The sequence below is a fragment of the Gopherus flavomarginatus genome, chromosome 11, assembly GCF_025201925.1.
Source record: "Gopherus flavomarginatus isolate rGopFla2 chromosome 11, rGopFla2.mat.asm, whole genome shotgun sequence".
NCBI lineage: Eukaryota > Metazoa > Chordata > Testudines > Testudinidae > Gopherus > Gopherus flavomarginatus.
In genome coordinates, this window is record NC_066627.1 from 36251950 (window position 1) to 36273510 (window position 21561).

General features: G+C 46.2%; 1 protein-coding gene across 1 annotated transcript in view; it reads right to left on the minus strand.

Moving 5' to 3' along the window:
* Positions 1 to 214: 214 nt before the first annotated feature.
* The window catches only part of LOC127030986 (opsin-5-like), a 45126-nt gene continuing 23779 nt past the window's right edge, over positions 215 to 21561 (minus strand). The window contains exons 3-6 of the mRNA XM_050917665.1: positions 17716 to 17878; positions 15501 to 15628; positions 4187 to 4515; positions 215 to 793 (exon numbers count right to left, since the gene is read on the minus strand). Of these exons, the coding sequence (XP_050773622.1) occupies positions 215 to 793; positions 4187 to 4515; positions 15501 to 15628; positions 17716 to 17878 (1199 nt within the window). The remainder of the gene's footprint in view (positions 794 to 4186; positions 4516 to 15500; positions 15629 to 17715; positions 17879 to 21561) is intronic.

Below are 21561 nucleotides of genomic sequence, written 5' to 3' on the forward strand. Positions count from 1 at the left end.
TTTTTACAGGGGCAAATTGTGGGTCCGAAATTGCAACAGCAAAAATGGAAGGCTGGTATACAGTTTTCTGTATCACATAAAGGGTGTTTTGCAGGTTAGGACCCATCAGGCATATACACAGATTTATTTTTTTTAATATGAAGCTAAAATATTCCCTGTTGTCTAGGATGGGGAAGCCTAGCCCTGCTCAGGAGCTCCTGGCCTCTCGGGATGCTCAGATAAGATCTTTCACAAGGTCTGAAGGCAGAACATTTCCTGCCACGCTTGTAGTCCCCATTCCCGTCTTCTTCCTGGTAACAAGCACCATGACCTGCACGGTCCTTTTCAGAGCCGGCTGGCAAGCAGGCCTGTCTGCCAGGAGATTAGGCCTGTCTGTAGGGTCGGGTTGCTGGGTGAGCTTATAGCACCTGGGATAGTTACTAAAACATTCAAAAGTGTCGTTGCAGTTCCTGCAAGCCCCAGGGGACTCAGGGAAGGCTGTGGAGAGCCTGGCAGAGGTTCTGCCCTCTCTGGTCTGGAAAGACTGGAGTGTGATGACACTTTGGTGGCTGCAGCAGATGACAGCACAGATGGCCTGCAGCAGGGACAGGTCTTTGGAGAGGAACTTCTGGAAGTTGGGTTTGAAGAGCAGATAGACCAGAGGGTTGTAGGTCGTTGAGGACTTGGCAAAAACAGCAGAGAGTGCAAAGGCCAGAACTGGAACCTGGCTGGCATCTCCAAAGGCTGCCCACATGGCAACAATTGCGTATGGGGTCCAAGCAGCCAGAAATCCAATGCACACAGCAATGCTTAGCTGGAAGAGAAAAGGAAATGGCTATGGTATGAAGCACAGTGTTCCCCCAACACTCATGAAGTGCACACAGATCTATGCCAACATCCCAAGCCCAAGCATCCCTAAGCTTTGAAAGGATGGGAGGTTACACTTTGAACCTAACCCCAAACCATTCAGCCATGGCCCTGAAGGGCCAGAGCCAGCCCCCCGGTTCAAACGTTCCAGATCAAACTTTTCCTCAGCAGCCCCTCTGTAGCATACACGTGTACAAAGAATAGTAATAAAGACAGCTCCTAGCTTTGCAGTGAGCATTTTGGCTGCCATCCCATTTGCAGCAATGTATCTAAGGGGAGAAATGATGCCACAGACCCCTGGCACAATAGTTAGGTGGTCTCTGTTTTTCAATATTCCCTCCCAATCACCAACAGACCATCCACACTAGATATGTTTGTGGGGTCAGGAGGCCTCACTGCAGGAAATAGCTCCGGAGAGAGACTGTGGTGCTGAAAAGAAACCAGGTGGTGTGTGTGAGATCCCCTTTCTGCCTTCTCCTGCTGTGAGGTCTTAACCCTATCTGTATGTTGGGATGGATGTCCATTGGGGTGGTATTTTGAACACAATTTGAGAGCCCTGCTTCTCTGTTTATTTAAATAGCTGTGATCTGAAAAGCTGGGTGATGCTTGGTCGTGCAGGAAGGTTCAGTATGTAAATGGTTAAATTGACAGCTGGCAATGTAACATAGGCAAAGCAAGTCAGCATGTTACAGCTCAGATACGTTAGTTGCTTCAACCATATCATTCTGTTCTATGTCACATAGGACGCTTGCTGGGGAAAGGTTAAAAATCCTGAGGCTTTTCTTATCGTGATGGGATGTGAAGGCAAAAAGCACAAGTAGGCTGAACATAATAAGCTCTTTGGGACAGAGAAGAATGATTGTATTACAGTCACGCCAAAAAGCCCTAACTGGACCATGGCCCTGTTGTGCACAATGAGAGACAGTCTCTGTCCCAAAGAATGTATCATCTAGAGAGAGACAGCAAACAAATGGGCAGGGGCATTTTTCCTCCCATTTTACAGATGAGGAACAAAGGCACAAACAAAAGAAGTTAGTGGCAGAGCTGAGTGCTGATCTCCTGAGTGCTGGTCCAGTGGTCTCACCACAAGTCCATCCTTCCTCCAATACCGCGCACACATTTGAGTCTATGTTAGAAAATCGAATTTTCTTCCTTTAAAAAAGGCATAAATTCTTTAGACAGACTGCTTCTGCACCCCTTGCTAAATTATAGTATTAGCGGTAGACTGGGGAACAATGAGTCATGAAGGCAGCATTTTTTTATTATTTCCAATGTAATTTAATATGAAAACAAATCCATCAGATGGCTTTAAATAAGGAGGTGGAGAAGGGATGTATTACTAGCAGCACAAATACAAACACCTGGAGAATTAATCTGGCTTGGTAAATACTTCTACTTTTCAGAAGCCTTCAAGGAGTCTCATTATTTTAGGTGTAAAGAAATATGGACTCGTGTGGATTCATTCAAATGCTTGACTCAGAATTCCAAACAAACCAGTGTTTGATTGAATGAGCAAGACCCTAGCATGTTTGGATATTGCCTCCAGGAAGTTGCCTCCATCTGTCACTGGTGAAGGTGGCTTTGCCACCCTGGCTTCAAACTCCTCCATAATAAAAGAAGAATGTATTTGCCAACAAATCAAGGCAGCTCTGGGAACAGTCAGTTATGCTGCTGTCAGTAGATGCTCAGATTTTGAGATATGGGGGGTGGAGGTGGTCATATTTTCAGCCTGCACCTGCCTTTGTTTTAATGGTTTGTACCTGGGGAATGTGGGGGAGGGATGGAACAACTGCAGACAAGATTATTTGTTGCTGATCTGATAAGATTTTTTTCTTCTTTCATGATCCTGTGTGTTTCTTTCATGTGTCACTATGCAGGGAAATGGTAACAGCCATCTTTTCCCTTCCTATTTTTATGTTCTCAATTATTTATTAGCTATGCTTTCCCATCTCTCCATTGTGTGTCTTGACTGCAAGATTGCTTAGGTGGTATTTGGATAGTAGTGTACGTATTTCTCCTTTTGGAGAGGAATAGAAATAGGATAGAGCTCCAAAATTTGGAGCCAGGGTTCAGATCCAGATTTCACCCAAAATTTGTGGGCATAGCATCTGACTTTTGGTTTGGGCTTATTTCTAGGGAGGAGCAAGTAGCTTCAGAATTCTTAGTCTTCTGCTGAGTTTGTCTAGATACGCTTGGGCCAGATGAGATCTTCCAGTGACTCAGCAACTACAAGCCTAAAATGTGCATGCATTTACTGCAGCTGTGCAATCAAACAGGATAATTGTGGACCTAATGTAACTCATTAGCCACGTGCGTGCATATTAGGCATGTATTTGTATGCCTAGCTTGTTTGAGAATCTGGCCCTCAAATCCTGGGCAGTGTTCAGGGTGTCTCAGCTAACAGAGCAATTAATTGCTCAGGAAAGGGTAATAAACCCTCATACTTCTGGCATCAGCTGATCCCTGCTGGTGTTAGGAAGGAAAGGCACATGTGATCAATTAGCCAGCAGCATGGAGAAGAGGAGGGTACTTTGCTCTCAAGCAGTGATGCTCAACCTATTTACCATTGTGAGCTGCATACAAAGCTCTTTCTGTGTCATGTGGGCCGCATCCACACAATATGTATACTACCTGTATGGCCCTGAGAATGTCACATGGATTGCAGCTGTGTGCTGATTGGGCCACAAGTGGGTTGAGAACCACTGCTCTAAAGCATGAGGTATTGGCCACTGCAGGAGGCAGAATGCTGGACTTAAAGTACTAGTGACCTGATGCAGTAAAGCAAATCCTGTGTAATGCTATACTGTCCTCTTCAACTGATGAGCTGCAAGATCATCTAGCCCCCACAAGCCATGTATCAGGCCCTACTCTGGTAAGTGATGAACAGAGAATGGAGAAGAGATACAGGCAAAGTGCATGATGTTTTACCTTGTCTTAGAAGCTATGCTCAAGCTGCAGAATTCTGCTGCAAACTGGCTCAGAGCCTGAACTTTCCCAATAGCTCAGCAGGCTCAAATCAGATTATTTTTTCCAGTTATTTTTTGTTTTAAAGAATTGATCATACTTAGCAATTTGCATGCAAGGATCTCAAGGAGCTCCACAAAGCTGGATAAGTATCATTGTCCCCATTTTACAGTCAGGGAAACTGAGGCACAGAGAGAGATGTTGGCCTGCCTGAGGTCACAGAGGAAATCTCTGGCTGAGCTGGGAGCAGAGCCCAGGGGTCCTACATTCCAGCCCATGCTGTATCCCATTAGTAACACTTTCCCCATGTGTGGTGAGAGATCTCCCAGCAAAGCCCCTTTGCTTTCATTGCTGCACACAAGCCTCATTGCCCTACCTTTACAATCAAGCTGTGCACGCTGTTGGCTTTGCTCTGCAGTGATATGTGCTGCTTCACGGCTCTTCGGGACACTTTCACAGTCCAAAGGATGAGCGAGTAGGAGATGAGGATCAGAAGGCAAGGGAAGAGGTAACAGAAGATGAAGAGGGCCACGATATAGATCACTGCCTCCCTGGTTGAAGCTTTCCACTTAAGGCAGCAGGCTGTCCCATAGGGCTCTGGTCCATAACTGCCCCAGTTGGCTAGAGGAGCTATGGCAAAGACAAGGGCATATGCCCAGACACACAGTAACAGGACACCAGCGTGTGTGGGAGAGAACTTATTGCCTGCAAAGAGAGAAATGACAGCAGTTGGCAGGTTTCCAAAGACAAAGGCTGAGCTCCCTCAGTTCTGAGGGGATGACTTCCAGAAAAGGGCCATAATCTGGAGCCGTTTCTCTGAGTCAACCCCAAATGTAGGGCACTGAGATAAAATAGGACCCACATATGACCCCCCTGCTCCCTAGTTCTGGTTTTGCAGAACAAACTTAGGAAGGCAGTGTCATAAACAGATAGTTGAGTTAATAGAACAGGAGTACTTCATGTCTCTTTTGACTGTAAAGGGTTAAGAAGTTCAGTGAGCCTGGCTGTCACCTGACCAGAGGACCAATCAGAGGACAGGATACTTTCAAATCTTGAGGGAGGGAAGTTTGTGTGTGCTGTTAGTGTTTGGTTGTTGTTCACTCTGGGGGCTCAGAGGGACCAGACGTGCAACCAGGTTTCTCTCCAATCTCTCCGATACAGGCTCTTATAAGTTCGGAACAGTAAGTACTAGGTAGATAAAGCAAGTTAGGCTTATGGTTGTTTTCTTTATTTGCAAATGTGTATTTGGCTGGGAGGAGTTCAAATTTGTATTTTGCTGAAAGGATTTTAATTTGTACTTGTATACTTAGGCTGGGAGGGTATTCCCAGTGTCTATAGCTGAAAGACCCTGTAACATATTCCATCTTAAATTTACAAAGATAATTTTTACTGTTTTTTCTTTCTTTAATTAAAAGCTTTTCTTGTTTAAGAACCTGATTGTGTGTTTGTTTTTTTATTCTGGTGTGAGACCCCAGGGGACGGGGTCTAGATCCACCAGGGAATTGGTGGAGAGAAAGGAGGGAAGGGGGAGAGAGAGGTTAATTTTCTCTCTGTGTTAGGATTACTTTCTCTCTCAGGGAGAGTCTGGGAGGGGGAGAGAGAAGGAGGTGGGAAAGTGAATTTTCCTCTCTGTTTTAAGATTCAAGGAGTTTGAATCACAGTGATCTTCCAGGGTAACCCAGGGAGGGGAAGCCTAGGAAAGGCAACGGTGAGGGAAAGGGTTTACTTTCCATGTGTTAAGATCCAGAGGGTCTGGGTCTTGGGGGTCCCCTGGCAAGGTTTTGGGGGGACCAGAGTGTACCAGGCACTGGAATTCCTGGTTGGTGGCAGCGCTACAAGTACTAAGCTGGTAATTGAGCTTAGAGGAATTCATGCTGGTACCCCATCTTTTGGACGCTAAGGTTCAGAGTGGGGGTTTATACCATGACAGGCAGGTCAGCATTATCATCCTCTATTTTAAAGACAGTGAAACTGAGGCACCACAGACAGGCTAAGTGACTTGCCCAAGGTCACAGACAAGAGGCAGAGCTAAGAACAGAATGTGTCTCCTGCTGCCCAGCTCTGGGCTTGTCTCCTGATGCATGCTGCTTTTGCTGCAGGTAGCAAATGCTCTTTTGGATTGATGAGATCTTTTTACAAACCCAACCACCCTTAGCAGAGATCCCCTCTCTCCCTCCTGAGCTTCAATTAGTAGCATTACTTGAATAACTCTTGTTCTCAGTTTTTACTTTCAGAGGAATTGTGTGAGAAAATGTTGGCAGCTCCTCCAAGGTTTTCAACAAAGCTTTACATTACATGGGCTCAGGACTGCGTTTTCAAAGGGCTTCTGGAATTTGATGCACAGTAAATAGTCTGCACCTCTCCGCATATTTACACATGTGCACGGCAGCACCTGCAAATACTTTCAGAAGCCATTTGAACATGTGTCCCTTAATGTCAGTGCTGATGGACAGCTCCAGTCCCCAGGGGTATATCCTCCTCTTGGTATGAATCATAGAATATCAGTGTTGGAAGGGAATCTCAGGAGGTCATCTAGTCCAACCCCCTGCTTAAAGCAGGACCAATCCCCAGACAGATTTTTGCCCCAGATCCCTAAATGGCCCCCTCAAGGATTGAGCTCACAACCCTGGATTTAGCAGGCTAATGCTCAAACCACTGAGCCAGTCACTTCCATTTGTTTTGGTGGCAGTCACCGTATGGATGCATCAGCAGCAGATTATGGCCCCTACCTTCCAAAGTAATACTCTAGCAATGTTAAATGTAACCCAAAAGGCAGCATTTCCTCGTGTCTGCCATGAGCAATGATCAGAATGGGAATCCAATACACATGTGCACTGAAGGCTGATTTTGCCTGTGTGTGTGTGTCTATATACCTGGAACAGGCTGGATTGGGTATTTTCATACATTACCGTATGCAGGACAGCACTTAGTATTTGACTTTAATTTGGGTCTGAGTCTCAGGTGACTGGTGTCCTAGCTATCAGAGTAAGTTGTTAAAGACAAACACCAAAAATATAGAGCTTTGGCGTTAGTGTTGCTTAGGCCTGCATTTTCAGTAAGATGCATGTGTAATTGCACGCCTCAACCAGCACAAAGTTATCATGAACATGTGCACAGTTTTGGTCACTGCATGCACAAATGCACCAGTCTGTCTTTGTGGGTTCTGAGTATGAGATCTACGGTCGCTCTGGTCTTCCCTAGGAAGGTGTGCCAGAGCCTTGGCCCTGTTGCTGAGAAAGCCCTGCTTCCACAAGCTCCACTGGAGGTTGGCAGCTTCTTTGTTCCTGAGAAAAACAGCTGTGAGGGAGGTGTTACTTCAGAGGCCGCCTCTCCCTGTGACATCTTAGGACAATCCCCTGTAAGGCCTTGAAGTTTAGCTCTGAAACCTTGAACTTGATGCAGTGTTTCACAGGGACCCTGGGTAGTAAGCAGAGCATCAGGAGCTGGGGAGAATGAAGTGCTCCTGGTGACTGGTGTTGCTGAGGAGAAGACTGCTGTCTTCTGGAGTTACTGAAGCTTTCCTGATGTTGGAGTGTTCACATCTAGATCCAGTGAGCGGCAGGAGCCCAGCCTGGAGTGTCGGAGGGCCTTGATCTCTGCGGCGAAGCTTCTTGGCTAAGCTGAGGTGCAGTTTTCTGGCTAGTCACAAATGAAAGAGAACAATGTGTGTGGTCACAGTGTGGCATATGCTCATCAACAGTGAGGAGTCCAGGAGGGCTGATGTCACCATCTTCAGCAGAGACCTTTGATGCAGGGCAAGGTGATGATAATTGGTAGGTCTCCAAACTGATTCCATCTTCTCCCAGCATCACCTGTGTTGTACTTGGTTTCTTCTTCAGCCAGGCAGAGGGAGATGAGGCTATTTGCAATGATATATAGATGATGTCCTCTGTGGTGTTGGCATTTGAGACCATGGTGTTTCATAGTTCCCCATAGGTCTTAAAAGAGTTGGAAAAGGAGGACTGAGATTTCTGGGACTCCACAGATCCTTGGTCTGAATGGGGAGGAGGATTTGCCTATCGCCATTCTCTCTGAGCATCCTCTAAGGTAGGACAAGAGGTATCCCAGAGCAGTCCTGTCAATTTCTGGTACAAATCAGGTGGCTTTCTGGAAATGTAGGCTTGAAGTCCTCACAGTTTGCAGGCACATTGTCCTATATCCAGTGGGTTAAAGTCCTCCCTGGTGTAACTCCATATAGGTTAGAACAAAAAGCTGTCAAGCAGTTGGTTGCTGGGAAATGAACCTTTTCCACTTCACTGTAGTTACTTTCAGTGAGACGAGATGATGATTGTTACAGGGAGCTCTGCCAGTGTAGCAAACTCTGGGCATGCTGCCTGCCATTCACCACTTTAACCTGTGTCCAGCCAGGAGGATGCCTCCATGAACACTGTGCATAGCATGGCACTCCTGAGCTGAAGCAATCAGCCTTGGCTTAGAGAAACACTGGAATGGATAACAACAATCTGCATGGAGCTGAGCAGCTAGGAGAACTTAATGAACACTAACTAATGAAGCCTCACCAAGCCGCTGTGCTGGGCAGTACACCAGGGCTTAATTTGTAATGAAAGAGGTGCTGGGCTCAAGCAATTTTTTTTACTTTCATAATTGATGCACCAAGCCCCAGAGGTGCCGGGGCTTTGAACTGCCAAGCCCCAGAGGTGCCGGGGGTCAGCCCTGGCACAAATTAAGCACTGCAGTGTACACGTACTCTTATCCCCATCAGACAGACAGGGAAACCAAAGCCCAGAAGGAGGTGGAATGACTTGCCCCAGTTAGTGGTAAAAACCTGACTGACTGTAATAGCTAGAAATCCTGGCCTTCCTCTTCCATGTGGGGGCCCATGGAATTCATGGTGAGATGATCCATGTAACCAGAGGAAACTGAGGTAAAGCCTGTTTCACCTGAATAATCTGAGAAATACCCAAGGGTGAGATCTATTTCACTGGCAATAATCTTACATGCAAGACATGGGGAGCATCAGCATTTGGGTAGTTAAAACTGGACCAGGCACTTCTACTTTGTAATATTGCCTTTCCCCCCACTCCTTGCCTTCTAGGGTTTGTCTGCACTGGGGAAGGAGGTGGGGTTTACTATGCACTAATTTGGGGTTGAGTTCATTGAAATGACCTGCATATACACAACACAAACCCTTCAAGCATAGTAGCTCTGCAGTTAAAGCATACTCAGTGCTACACTTTGAAAGTGTAGCAAGTTCACTGCATATTGAGTGTGTACTTTCTTTAGAGCAGGAATTGTGATTACTTAATCATCTGTATAGTGCCCATTATATATATTTATGTATGACAAGCCACCTACTGCATAAAGGCTAGTAATCAGGGCCAAAGTGCTGAAGAATATGTTGGGGGCAGTCCTGCAAGTTCTGTCCTGTACTGGTTCCAGGGAAGATGGCTTTGATGGACCTTTTTCAGCCCCAGTTTCTGAGAGTCCCTAAAATTCTGGAGGTGAAATGCTAAGTAAGATGCAGATTTGCTAAACCTTAGTGAAAATAAGGGTTTGGGAGAGGCACCTGGGGGGATCTGCATCTGGAAATGGAGAAAGATCAGAGCTTTTATTTTAAGTTTTAAATCGACAGTGTTATCAGAGTTTACTTCAGAAAAGCCAGCTGATGAAACGAGTTGGGTTTTTCTCTGAGTTCCCTCCCCCGTCCCTTAAATCTTAAACTCTCTGATCTTCTAAGGGCTTAATTTAAAGAGCTAAATCTTCAGACATATGTTGGAATAACTTTTCTTTGAAACTAAGCAATTAAAAATATGCTGAGATTAGTCATTTCCTAGTGGAAAATGCACAAGTGCATTACAGGAAGATAAGCTTGAGAAGCCACACAATCAAGTGCAGTAATCATCTAGAGAGCAGAAACAGAAATTGTAGAGGGAAAAGATGCTGGTACCTGGCTGTCTTTTAATGGCCAAATTTAATCTTTCTTTTTTTCCCATCTTTTGTGATAATTTCTGCAGTTATACAAAGTGATCCCATAAGCTTTCTGTTGGCTGCTTAACTGAGGTGACTTCCTTCCAATGCCAACCTGAAACATATTCTCACCAGTAACTGCACACCGCACCATAGTAACTCTAGCTCAGGAACCAATCCATGCAGCAAACCTCGATGCCAACTCTGCCCACATATCTACACCAGCGACACCATCACAGGACCTAACCAGATCAGCCACACCATCACCGGTTCATTCACCTGCTCGTCCACCAATGTAATATACGCCATCATATGCCAGCAATGCCCCTCTGCTATGTACTCGGCCAAACTGGACAGTCGCTATGGAAAAGGATAAACGGACACAAATCAGATATTAGGAATGGCAATATACAAAAACCTGTAGGAGAACACTTCAACTTCCCTGGCCACACTATAGCAGACCTTAAGGTGGCCATCCTGCAGCAAAAAAACTTCAGGACCAGGCTTCAAAGAGAAACTGCTGAGCTTCAGTTCATCTGCAAATTTGACACCATCAGCTCAGGATTAAACAGACTGTGAATGGCTTGCCAATTACAGAACCAGTTTCTCCTCCCTTGGTTTTCACACCTCAACTGCTAGAACAGGGCCTCATCCTCCCTGATTGAACTACCTCATTATCTCTAGCTTGCCTGCATATATATACCTGCCCCTGGAAATTTCCAGTACATGCATCTGACGAAGTGGGTATTCACCCACGAAAGCTCATGCTCCAAAATGTCTGTTAGTCTATAAGGTGCCACAGGAATCTTTGTTCCTTCCAATGCTCTCTCTATGAATTGGACCGTTTGTCCCTAGAGGCTATCTGCTTTGTGGCTGCCAGTCATGCATCTGCAAAAGTTTGCAAGCAAATCAGTGTGTCCCTGCAGCTTTGCAGTTGAGTTCAGCTGTGGCAAAGCAGGGGTTCGCATTGTGCAGAATGGAGGCACCACAAGTTTGACAGAAGTATTAATGCGAAATCAGCTGAAAGTTTTGGCTCTGACTTTCATCTAGTAATAAGCTAAGTAACAGTGGCATTTCTCTTGTGTCCTTCATTTCTTTCAAAGTACTTTACATACAAGCAATTAATTATTGCAAATCCCATATGGTAGGTCACTATTTATTATCTCCATTATACAGCTGGCAGAAGCACAAACAATCAAATTACTTCTGCTAATGTAACACAGGGAGTCATTGGCAGAAATGGGACTAGAACCCAGACATCCCTGCTCTAGCTACGGGGAGTCTTTCCCTACCACTAAGGCCTAGATTCTCCAAAGAGAACACAGAAGGTGAGACTTCAGAAATGTGAAATGTACCTTCCTGCACATGGAAATTGGGTACCTCCTCCTGTCAGTATTTGTGTGTGTGCGATCACACCACTGGAGTATGCAAAAGTGTGAATTTGTAGGTGCCTTGTGCCACTCCAGTCAGAGAATGTGGCCACTAGTGGCATTTGCCAAGCAAAGTTCTACAGGAGGTTTTGTGTTTTGTTTGTTGTCCTACAGAATTTAAAATTTGCTTCTCTCCTTTTGGTGCTGCTTTCTCCCACTGTGTGACTGGGCTGGGAGAGTGTAGAAAAGAAAAAGATTGAGAGGGGAAATGCCAGCCATGCCTGCTAGAACAGAAGGCACATTTCCAACCTGGCTGGAGGTACGTGCTCCCAAGTAGGGCACAGGCAGCTGCCACTGGTGGTTTAAGGCTCAGGGGCTGCAGAAGCTCACTACCGCAGTATGTTCTTCTGGTACTTATTCATTACCAAGAGGGACACCAATTTAGTCACTTAGCTGTGTCTGGATTCCTACAAGGTACATGGCATTTTCTGCTAAGCATGCAGCTCCTCAAAGGGCTCTATTGGCGTCAATGGCAGAACTCCCATTGACTTCAATGGTGCAAGATCAGGCACTAATTACCCAGCATTGCGGCCTCCTTTGAGATGCTGCTCTGCAGGCTGGCCTGGGCTTCCCTTCTCAGGCATGCCATTTCAGAAATACATTGCTGTGTGTTAGTGTGTATAAATCACCAATCTACCAAACTCAGCCACAAGATGGATGCCAATGCAAGGAGTGACTGAAATTCAGCTACTCAAGTCCTTCCCACTCAGTATCCATCCTGGGTTGCTGCGGAGGGAATTTATTGGAGAATATATCTTGGAGAATTTGTCTGCAAGTCAAGTTAATAATATTGTTGGTTTCTATTATATTTTTATTTGTCTGTAATCCAAAATCTGTTAAGATACATGTTGATTGGCAGGTTCAGCTGTCTAAATGAGAAAATGCAAGTAATTCCTGCAGGACAATATAAAAACATACAGGGTACATTTACAGATAGGTGTCTGGACCTCAGCTGCTCTTTTGTGGGTGCAATTTGTACCCCAATTTTTGTACCCAGACAATGAACTGCAGGTGCAAATCTAGGTACATGTCTCTTTAACTACGTGATTCACACCCACATTTGGTGTGTTGCAAGCCCTCAGATTAGCATCTACAACTAAAGTCCAGGCAAAAATAATGCAAGTGAAAATTGTGCTGCAAAACGGAGTTGCCCCATTGTGAATTTGGCCACACAATGTTAATTATTTCCCAGTGTTATACATGTCTTGCCAATAGTGGATCAAAATAAAAGGTCAGCACTGACCATGTCACAGTCAAGCCTGCCCTCCATGTCCTCCTTGTACAGCCATCGGGAAATACTGTGTTTTCTTGCAATATCATGGTTAGATCAATAGCAACAGTTTAGAGCCAGATTTTTGCACCACACCTCATTTCTCATGCATGAGTCTGGCATATGCTCACTACTGTGTGCCTGTGTATAAAGATCTAGGCTCTAGTTTGCACCACTCCGATTATGCTTCATGATGTAATGTTCTTAAAATACAACTCTCTGGGAGTGATGGTCCCACTGGGATGAAGCCTAGGCAGGCTATTGTCCTACAGTGTGAAACTCACCCTTCCCTTCCCAAAGGCTGAATGGAATCCAGCCCAACCTGCAGCCCCTGTGCAGCCACTAACTCGCCTTGGCTTTTCCAGACCCCCCTGTCTCAAACCTTCCTGTTAGGGGGTGGGATGTTCTTGGCTTCTGTGTTTTGTGCAGTTGTGGATCCACTGGCTCGTCCTCCAGCCTTCCTCAACTGCCCACTGCACTGGCCTGTCTGGAGCAGGCAGGGAGTCCCTCTCCATAGCACACAGAGGATTCAAAGATTCCCAGAAGCAGCTGGTCTTCCTGAGGCCCCAATACATGACCCCACTGTGGGGTTTAAGTAGCGTGGAGGGTGGATGTTACCTGCAATGACTACATCTGCCATCCAGCTCTAATTTGGGGGTGGGAATTCTCCCAGGCTTCCCACTCATGTGGTTATGAAAACAGCTCTGACTCTCTGGTGTTTCCTGGCCCTGCTATGGAAGCTACTTCCTTGGCATTCGCTAAAGCACAGCACTTTGCCAGAAAAGATTCAAGTCATTTTTGCAGCATTTGGCTGTCTTTTTATTGGTGCCCCAGGGCTCTTGCCCTGGCTGTATGTAGGGGCAGTGCTGGTTCTGGGGCAGGTGCTGTAGCATGAGCCTTCCCCTCAGTGGAAAAGAGCCTTTCTAACAATCAGCTGCAAATGAACAACTAGCAATCCTAGCAGCCCTCCAACTCAGTCTTCCCCCAAGCTTCCCACTCCCTCACCAATCTCCGCCCCTAATAAGCCCCAATCTCCTAAGGTGTTTTGGGGCCTGATTCTGCCACCCTTACTCACATGGGCTAGTATCTGACACTGCAAGTGCTTCCACTGATTTCTGAGAGACCACTTGGAGTCAGGTACTACTCCATGTGAGTAAGGCATTGGAACTGGGCTCTCGATAAATGCATGTGCCCTATATTGTGCCCTGAAGGTCCAGTGACCTGAGCCGTTTCAGATTGAGGGTCCCTCATGGAGAATGTTCTGTTGCCACTTCCCTCTCTTTTAAGTGGAGGCACTCTCCAAAGTAGGAAAGCCCCAAGAAAGCTATCTGCTATGTTTCACATCAAAATGCATGAGACGAGGTCTATGAATTCACTCTATAGGGGGCGGGGCGGGGGTGGGGTGGGGGGAGAGGATGTTCAGATGTTCAGAATTACAAGTGCTCATCTGTGCATGCTGTCTGTGCACCTAATTTGGGTCCACAGCTGCTAATCATCCTCCAAAATGGCAATAAGCATTTACCTGTCCAATCACAATAATTATGTGCACAGATTAGGTGTGCAAATACATGCAAACCTATGCATGTACAGTCCTAAAAATCTGCACCTAGAATACTTTTTTGTTTTGCTATCTCTGCAGTATAATCTGTCAGAAATAGGGCCCTACCAAATTCATGGGCCATTTTGGTCAATTTCACAGCTGTAGGATTTTTAAAATCCTAAATTTCATTATTTCAGATATTTAAATCTGAAATTTCACTGTGTTATAATTGTAGGGGTCCTGACCCAAAAGGAGCTGTGGGGGGGCATCACAAGGTTATTCTAGGGGGCGTTGCAGTACTGCAACCCTTACTTCTGCGCGGTTGCTGGCGGGGCACTGCCTTCAAAGCTGGGTGCCCAGCCAACAGCCTCTGCTCTCTGGCCACCCAGCTCTGAAGGCAGCGCAGAAGTAAGGGTGGTAATACTTTGACACCCCCGCAAAAAAAATAACCTTGCAACCTCCCTGCAATTCCCTTTTGGGTCAGGACCCCCAATTTGAGAAACACTGGTCTCCCCGTGAAATCTGTATAGTATAGGGTAAACGCACATAAAAGACCAGATTTCACAGGGAGAGATCAGATTTCATGGTCCACAACGCATTTTTCATGGCTGTGAATTTGGTAGGGCCCCAGTTATTAGGATCAGTTTGGATAAACCCTGCCTTGATTGTGAACAACTGGGGGGCCGGGCTATGATTTTCTTTGTATTTCTTTCTTGCACAACACCAGCCATATGGCTAACATTCAACTACAAGATGGTGATTAGATCTGAATAACCCTTAGAGCAAGAGCCATAAAACAGGGAACTTCCTAAATCAGATGTGCACCATTTCCACTGTGCAAGGACAGAGTCAGTCACGCAAAATGTATTTACCACTAAGATAGGAGCTCACACATGCAGCATAACTGCTTTTATCTGCAGCCCAGCACTCAGACTGGTGTGAAATTGCCTGCCCCGAGACAATCCATGAAATCCTTAAAACCAAAAGCTACACAGAGCAGTAGGGCAAAGGGGCAACAACCACACTGGCACCGCTAGGAAGTGACTTTGGAAAGGAACTGCTAATCCATAGATCCCAATGATCTCTGGAAGCAGCTATCACTCAACTGATGCCCCCTTGTGTACAATTAGCACCTGGCAAGGATACTGGAACTGTAACACAACACCCTGTTTAATTAGGGGCTGTGAAATAATAAATTTAACTTGCTCCTACCCACACTTCTAAGACCTGCTGCGTTGATTGTATGGCACCAAACAGTAAATGGGATGGTGATGAATTTAGATATGCAAATTAAAAGAGGAAAACAAGTAGCTATGGTATTATTGTTTGTGTTAATTAGAGTAATTTAAAATGTTTATGAATATGTTCCCTAATGGAGAGCTTTTCAGGGGGCTGCTGCCAAGAGATCTGTGACTAACCTAAGTTGTTAAAGAATGGGGAAGATGGAGTGAGGTTACTGGCAGTAATAGCCGGGAGGGCAGACGTGGAGAGAGTAAGGTGGGTTACACATCCCAGCACCTACCACATGCTGGATAACAGACCTTCAGGCAGCAAACCGTGCTTAACACTGTCAGGCTGGTAAGACTGCAGAGGCCAAAGAACATGGCGGAGAATGCATAGAATGTGCACATCGCATGGTTAAACAGCCATCTGGAAGAGAGAAATCATCAGGTAAAATCGAAATCTTCACATTTACTCCACATGCTTAGCTCACAAGGCTTGTGATTCTGTTGAGAGGGTGGGAACTTGTCTGAGTTGCTTCGTGCAGTTCATGAAGCCACATGGGTATTTCCCACCCGGCATTTCATACCAGACACTTGATTACAGGAAGGTTGGCATCATTCCAGCTCATGCTTTGACACAGAAAGCAAAACTACTTAAGTGGTAGAGCTGGGCTCTAGGAGGCTGTTCTGGTGGATGCTACGAAATGGGGAAATGAATACATAGGGCCTGATTGTTTAAGGAGATGTACATGTGGCTGTGTCCCTATGGTACACACAGTTATCATGGCTGTGAGCACAAACTGAGTCGTGAATGCAAATGACCATGATTAGCTAGTCACACATGCAGTTGTACACACAAGCTGCATGTATTGCTTTTTTTTAAAAAAAAAAGCCTTCTGTATATTTAACTGAAACAGCTTCACTGTTTGCACATTACTGTTGGAGTGTCAGTTTCAAGGAAGTAGTAATAATGTTTAGCACTTTTCATCCACAGACCTCAAAGATCTTTACAGAGGATGAGTAATATCATTAGCCCCATTTTACAGATGGGGAAACTGAGGCACAGAGAGACGAAGTGACTTGCCCCAGGTTGCACAGCAGGTCAGTGGCAGAGCTGGGAATAATCTCTGGTCTCTTGACTCCCAGTCCTGTGTCCTAACCACTAGTCCATGCTACCTCCCTCAAAACAGAAAGGTGATAAGTCAGTTTCGGAAGGACGCTGCACGTGGCTGAAAGGTTTTGTCCTAGCAATGCTCAGTTTAAATATGCTGCAGCAGCTGATGGTACATACTGTACAAGTCCCGCCAGCCCCCTCCCATTGGGTGGAGCCACAGTAGAGGTCTGCCTGGGCCTCATTTTAAAGCCCAACCTGGACCCAAACCTGACCTGAGCACAGCCGACCCCAACCCAACTGAAGTGTCAGGTCAGTTCTGAAAATGATTCCACCCGAATCCAATGTTTTGCTCTGAACCTGTGTCGGCATTGCCACCTAGTCCTTGAAGCGTGGCCTGAGCCTGGTGGGAGCTTCCTGCACTCTACGTCCCATGGCCACGATCTGTCTCTGGCTGCTTCCCTGTGGGGCCGGGCTGTCGGCTGCTGATGCCACGCTGTGCTGTGTGTGCCGCCGAGGGGCGTGCTGCGACTTGTTGGCATGCTCACACTGCAACACACAGAGCAGCGAGGTGGTGACAGCCAGCAGGAGTGGGGCACGCAGCTGCCACACCTACCCCCTAGCCAGCAGAAGGTGAGTAGAGATGACCCAACCTGAGGTTGGGAGGGTCAAGTTGTTTTCATACCCAAACCAAACCTGACACTTGTAGTCAGGTCCTGCAGGGTTGCAAGGTTCTAGAGCAGGGAACCTACAGCTCATGAGCCACATGTGGTTTCTTCGGACCACGTTTGTGACTCTCCCACTGCCCCATGTGGATACATCCCCACAATGCCACATGGATTCAAATAGACTCCAACCTGCAACACTAGGCATTGGTCAGATTGATGACTGGGCTTGCACCTCCTGCTGAGCTGTGAGGAGGGGAGGTGCACCCCATAAAAGCCCTGTATGGCAAACCTGAGGACGATGAACAAGGGAGCAGCGTAAGCCAGTGCAGGGGACTAATTGGAGCCACTGCCTCTGAGAGGCGCTTATGGGGTGGCCACAGAAGGGCCAGCAGCACTATATCTTTGGGGGGGCAGTTGCTGAGGGGAGGCACGGGGATGGCTCTTCCTGCTGAGGTGGCTCATATCTGATTATATTTGGCTCAGTCCCTTGGGAATGATTCCTGTTCCCAGTGCAGGATATGAATTCCTATTAGGAGAGATCTGGGGCCAAACTGTGCTCCCACTTACACTGGTGTAAGTCCCTGGCCTTCAATGGGATTTTTTCAAATTTACATCGCTATGATTGAGCTCAGACTTTGACCTCTAGTCTTCATTCCTTCTCCAGATCAAGGCAGGATTTGCAAACTGACACCCGCGGAAATGCCCGTTAAATGCAATGCCATGCAAATGAGCTACCTGTGTGCAAAGAAGGATGGCGTGGCCAAAGGGAAGAGGGTCACCGTCATGCCCAGGTCACTGATAGCCAGGTTCACAATGAAGAATTCAGCAGGCTTCAACATAGATCTCTTCCGATAGGCCACCAGCAAGAGCAGGGAATTTCCAAAGAGAGAAACTATGCCTGAGAAAAGGCAGAGAGAGACAGACCCAGAATAGGATACCCAAGCTCGATAGCAGCAGAGCAGTGCATGACATAGGGACAGGGAGGGCATGTGTGCAGGTCTGTCTTGCTGGTCACCTACTATCCTCACACACTGATGAGTTGTGTTTATTTGGTAGCCATGTACATGCAGAGATGCCGCTCACTGCATGTATGAATGTGTAAAGGGAAGAACAGATCCCACACATGCAGATTTCCCACTTTAGGATCTGTTGGCCCTATAACACCCTGGGTCACATCCCTTCTTAATTGCTAACCAGGACTTTGGAACATGCAAGGAGAAAACTGCTTCTCAGCTTTTGCCCAGCGTCCACTGTGTGCTGGTGCAGGAATTTGGAGTTTAGAGAGTACATGGGGAATGCTCAGTCAGGACAGACGTGATCAATAAAGCACCTGGTTTTGTATCTCTGCTGCATCAGCACCGTGTGCGATGGTTAGTGAGCATTTGGCAGGCAGGCTGGCTGGAGACAAGAAGAAGGGTTTTGTATGGACTGCTCAAGCACTCTGTCCAGTCTGGCTCTTGGAATGATCTAGTTCACACTGGGCATTACCTTCCTTCCACACTAACATTACCTCATCTCCTCTGCACAGTCATGGCCATTCTAAGAACTTGGTAACTGCCCTTTCAGTTTGCATTAGGGAGCTCCAGGTCACCAGATATAGGGCAAGAGCCAGGCAACTCTCCAAGCTCTCCTGGAAGCATCATTTTCAGGCTATACAAAAGGCAGAAGTGTCTTCAGGCTTTTCAAGGCTGGTCACCCCCTGGTAGATGATCTGCTTCCAGGACTTGCTGCACTTGGCAAAAAGAGTGTCTTCAGCTGGCACAGTGAATAACAACCATTAGACACCTAAGGGCATGAGGCTGCCTGAGCACTTTCAGAGCAATTTTAAATGGGAATGTCATTGTTAGATGCTTTGGGGATGGGGCAGCAGGCAGAATGTCAGTGAAACGGACTCCGGGAGCAGAGTCCAAGGCAGAGCTGAATTCCTCTGACTGAAGACAAGGAGCCTCCAACCCTTTTCAGCTGGATAAATAGTGGGAGCTTTGTGACAGTGTTGTTAGGGTGGTGAAGCCAAGAAGCTGAGCATGTTCCGCTTTTAATTTCTTCCTGGCAATTTCTCTAGTGTGAGTCTGTGCTGTGCAATATTGTGTTTACAACATAAACAAGAAGGACATGATGAAGATTATGTAAATCCAGCCTAACCAACAGGAAAAAGTCATTTGTTTTCTTGGAATGTATTTAAAACAACAGTGGTAAATAAATGTTCATACCAGGGTTTTCTTCGTCTGTTAAGTAACTCTGAAAGAATTTTCCTCTGTAAGCACAAAGGAGAACCTAGCTACTCAAGGGGCAGGTTATGTGGGACTGGAATTAATTCCCAGTGGATTAGCTTGTAAATGAAATATTATAGTTACAATTACATGCCAAAGCTGTATAATGGCTAATAGAAACATGTTAGCCTCAATAAGTAGGATCCTGCAGGGGGGACTTGCTCCCAGATACATAGTTTTTGAACGCTTTTTATGAGTCACTTAAGGGGAACTAGTTTGCAAATGCATATCCTTGTTTCTAGCACTGCTAGAGGACTCCTCCACAAAGCTATTTTGACTCCTTCCCTTACCTCTTCATTAGCTGTATTTTACTAGCTTTATTATCTTCTAGGATCTTTCTTAGCTGCATGCAAGAGCTGCTGACTTTCTCAGTCTTACCACCTCCACCTAGCTCAGAACGGCATGAAGCAGGCTGGTTTTTTCCATGTATGTCACTTCATTATATGAGCGGGTGCACTCCCGTGTGCGCATGTTTGTTTGTTCCTATGTTTGTTTCCATATGCATGTGTGTGTGTTTGAGTGCTCTGGTGTGCATACGTGTGTGTGTGGTCATTTGTGTAGGCATGTGTTTGTGTTTCAATGTACTCCTGGTGTGGTTACATGTGTATCTGTGTGTTGTACGTGCACTCTTGTGTGTGCATTTCTGTGCATTGCTTGCACACTTCTCATCTTACAGAGTTCGACACATGGGACACAGAGTGAGTGTATGAGCTCAGGCTGTTTAAAATGACATGGGATCCATTTCTTCAGCATAAGTTCAGATAAGATTTCCTGCGACCTTGCTTTGCAATCGGTTCCTGGTTTTTGAACTGAGTTTTCTCTGATAGTAAAAGTGGAAGATGACCACATTTGGGTGGGATGGAGGAAAATTAGGATATGAAATGCAGCATCCCAGGCAGGAGTGTGGGCGGACTGGTCCTTCCCTTCCCTCCCTGGCTTTGACTGGGAATCAGCTACTGCAGTGTTGCTAACCTCAAACATTCAAAAGTAGAGTTGGGCCCCTAAAAATCAGGAGGTTTAAACAACCCAAACAACCCAGGTTGTTTTTCTTTTACCTTACAGCTCTTGAGCCTTCAGGGGGCACTTGGGTCACATTTTCAAGCTTTTCCTCCACCACAAGAGCCAGAAATTTGGTTGAAAGGGGAGATGTACATGTAATCACATGACTGCATGTGTCTGGACTCTGTGAGAAACCCCAGATGTCACAAGACTCATGATTAAATTTTGCGACCTGGCAACACTACTGTTGGGAATCTTTCCTTTTTAGAATAAGCTGCCACCTCTACACACAGCTCACAAGAATGAAAATACACAGACTTGACCAGTCTGGGTCTAAGCTCTGGGGGGATGTAGAGGAATGGCACAAGGCAGGCTCATTGGCCAGGGGACAGAATTCTGACCTAGGAAGTGGTCTTTGAGATGTAGGGCCTGGATGAGCTGTGTCTAGGTCTGGTGCCCATGCCTGATCAGATGCCCTGGCTGATCACTTTGTTACAAACTTTTTTCCCAGAGGCATCCAAGCCATTAATTCCTTTTCTCCCTGACAGAAGAGATTCTTTGTTCAGAGCATCATTAAGCATCTCCTAGCCGTAGACAGAAGAGACGCTGATTAATTTACCTTGCTATCTATTGAAACCTGAAATGAACAAGTGATTGAGAAAGCAGCTGTGTGGGACAGTGTGTCAAATCCTGTTTTCAGTTAAACTGGTAACTCTTCTGGGTGCAATGGAGTTGTTCCACTTTTACACTAGTGTATCTGAGACCAGGATCTGGCTGTATGAATGTTTGCAAATTATTCTTCATTTTCTTTCAGGATTTATTCACCTCTCCCCACACCACAGTGTGTGTCACAGGGCTTCACTCACAGCTCACACTCATTCCTAGAGCTGGGCGAAGAGAGCTAGATCCTTTCCCTGAGGATTTCAGTATTTTGACATTTGGTTTTGTTTCAGTGAGGAACTAAATAAAAACTTCCAACATTCTCTTCAAAAGTGAATGGAACCCCAGCCTCAGGGTGGTTTGCTTGGTGAGCTGCCCTGGAGGCACATACCCTGCAATCCCTGGGGTTCCCACCCCCAAGGCAGTCTGCAGGGGTGCCTGCCCCACAGCCATACACCCTGGAAATCCAGACTCACCAGTGGTGTACTAGGTAGCTGCCCAACAGCCAGAAGGACAAGCTGGCACTTTGGCCAAATCGAACCATCTCCACAGAACATTTTGATTTTGCGGAATTGACAAATTCTGCCAAAACATTTTTCTGATTGGTTTTTCTCCTTACTTTCCTCATTGTTATTTTTACAGACAAAACACT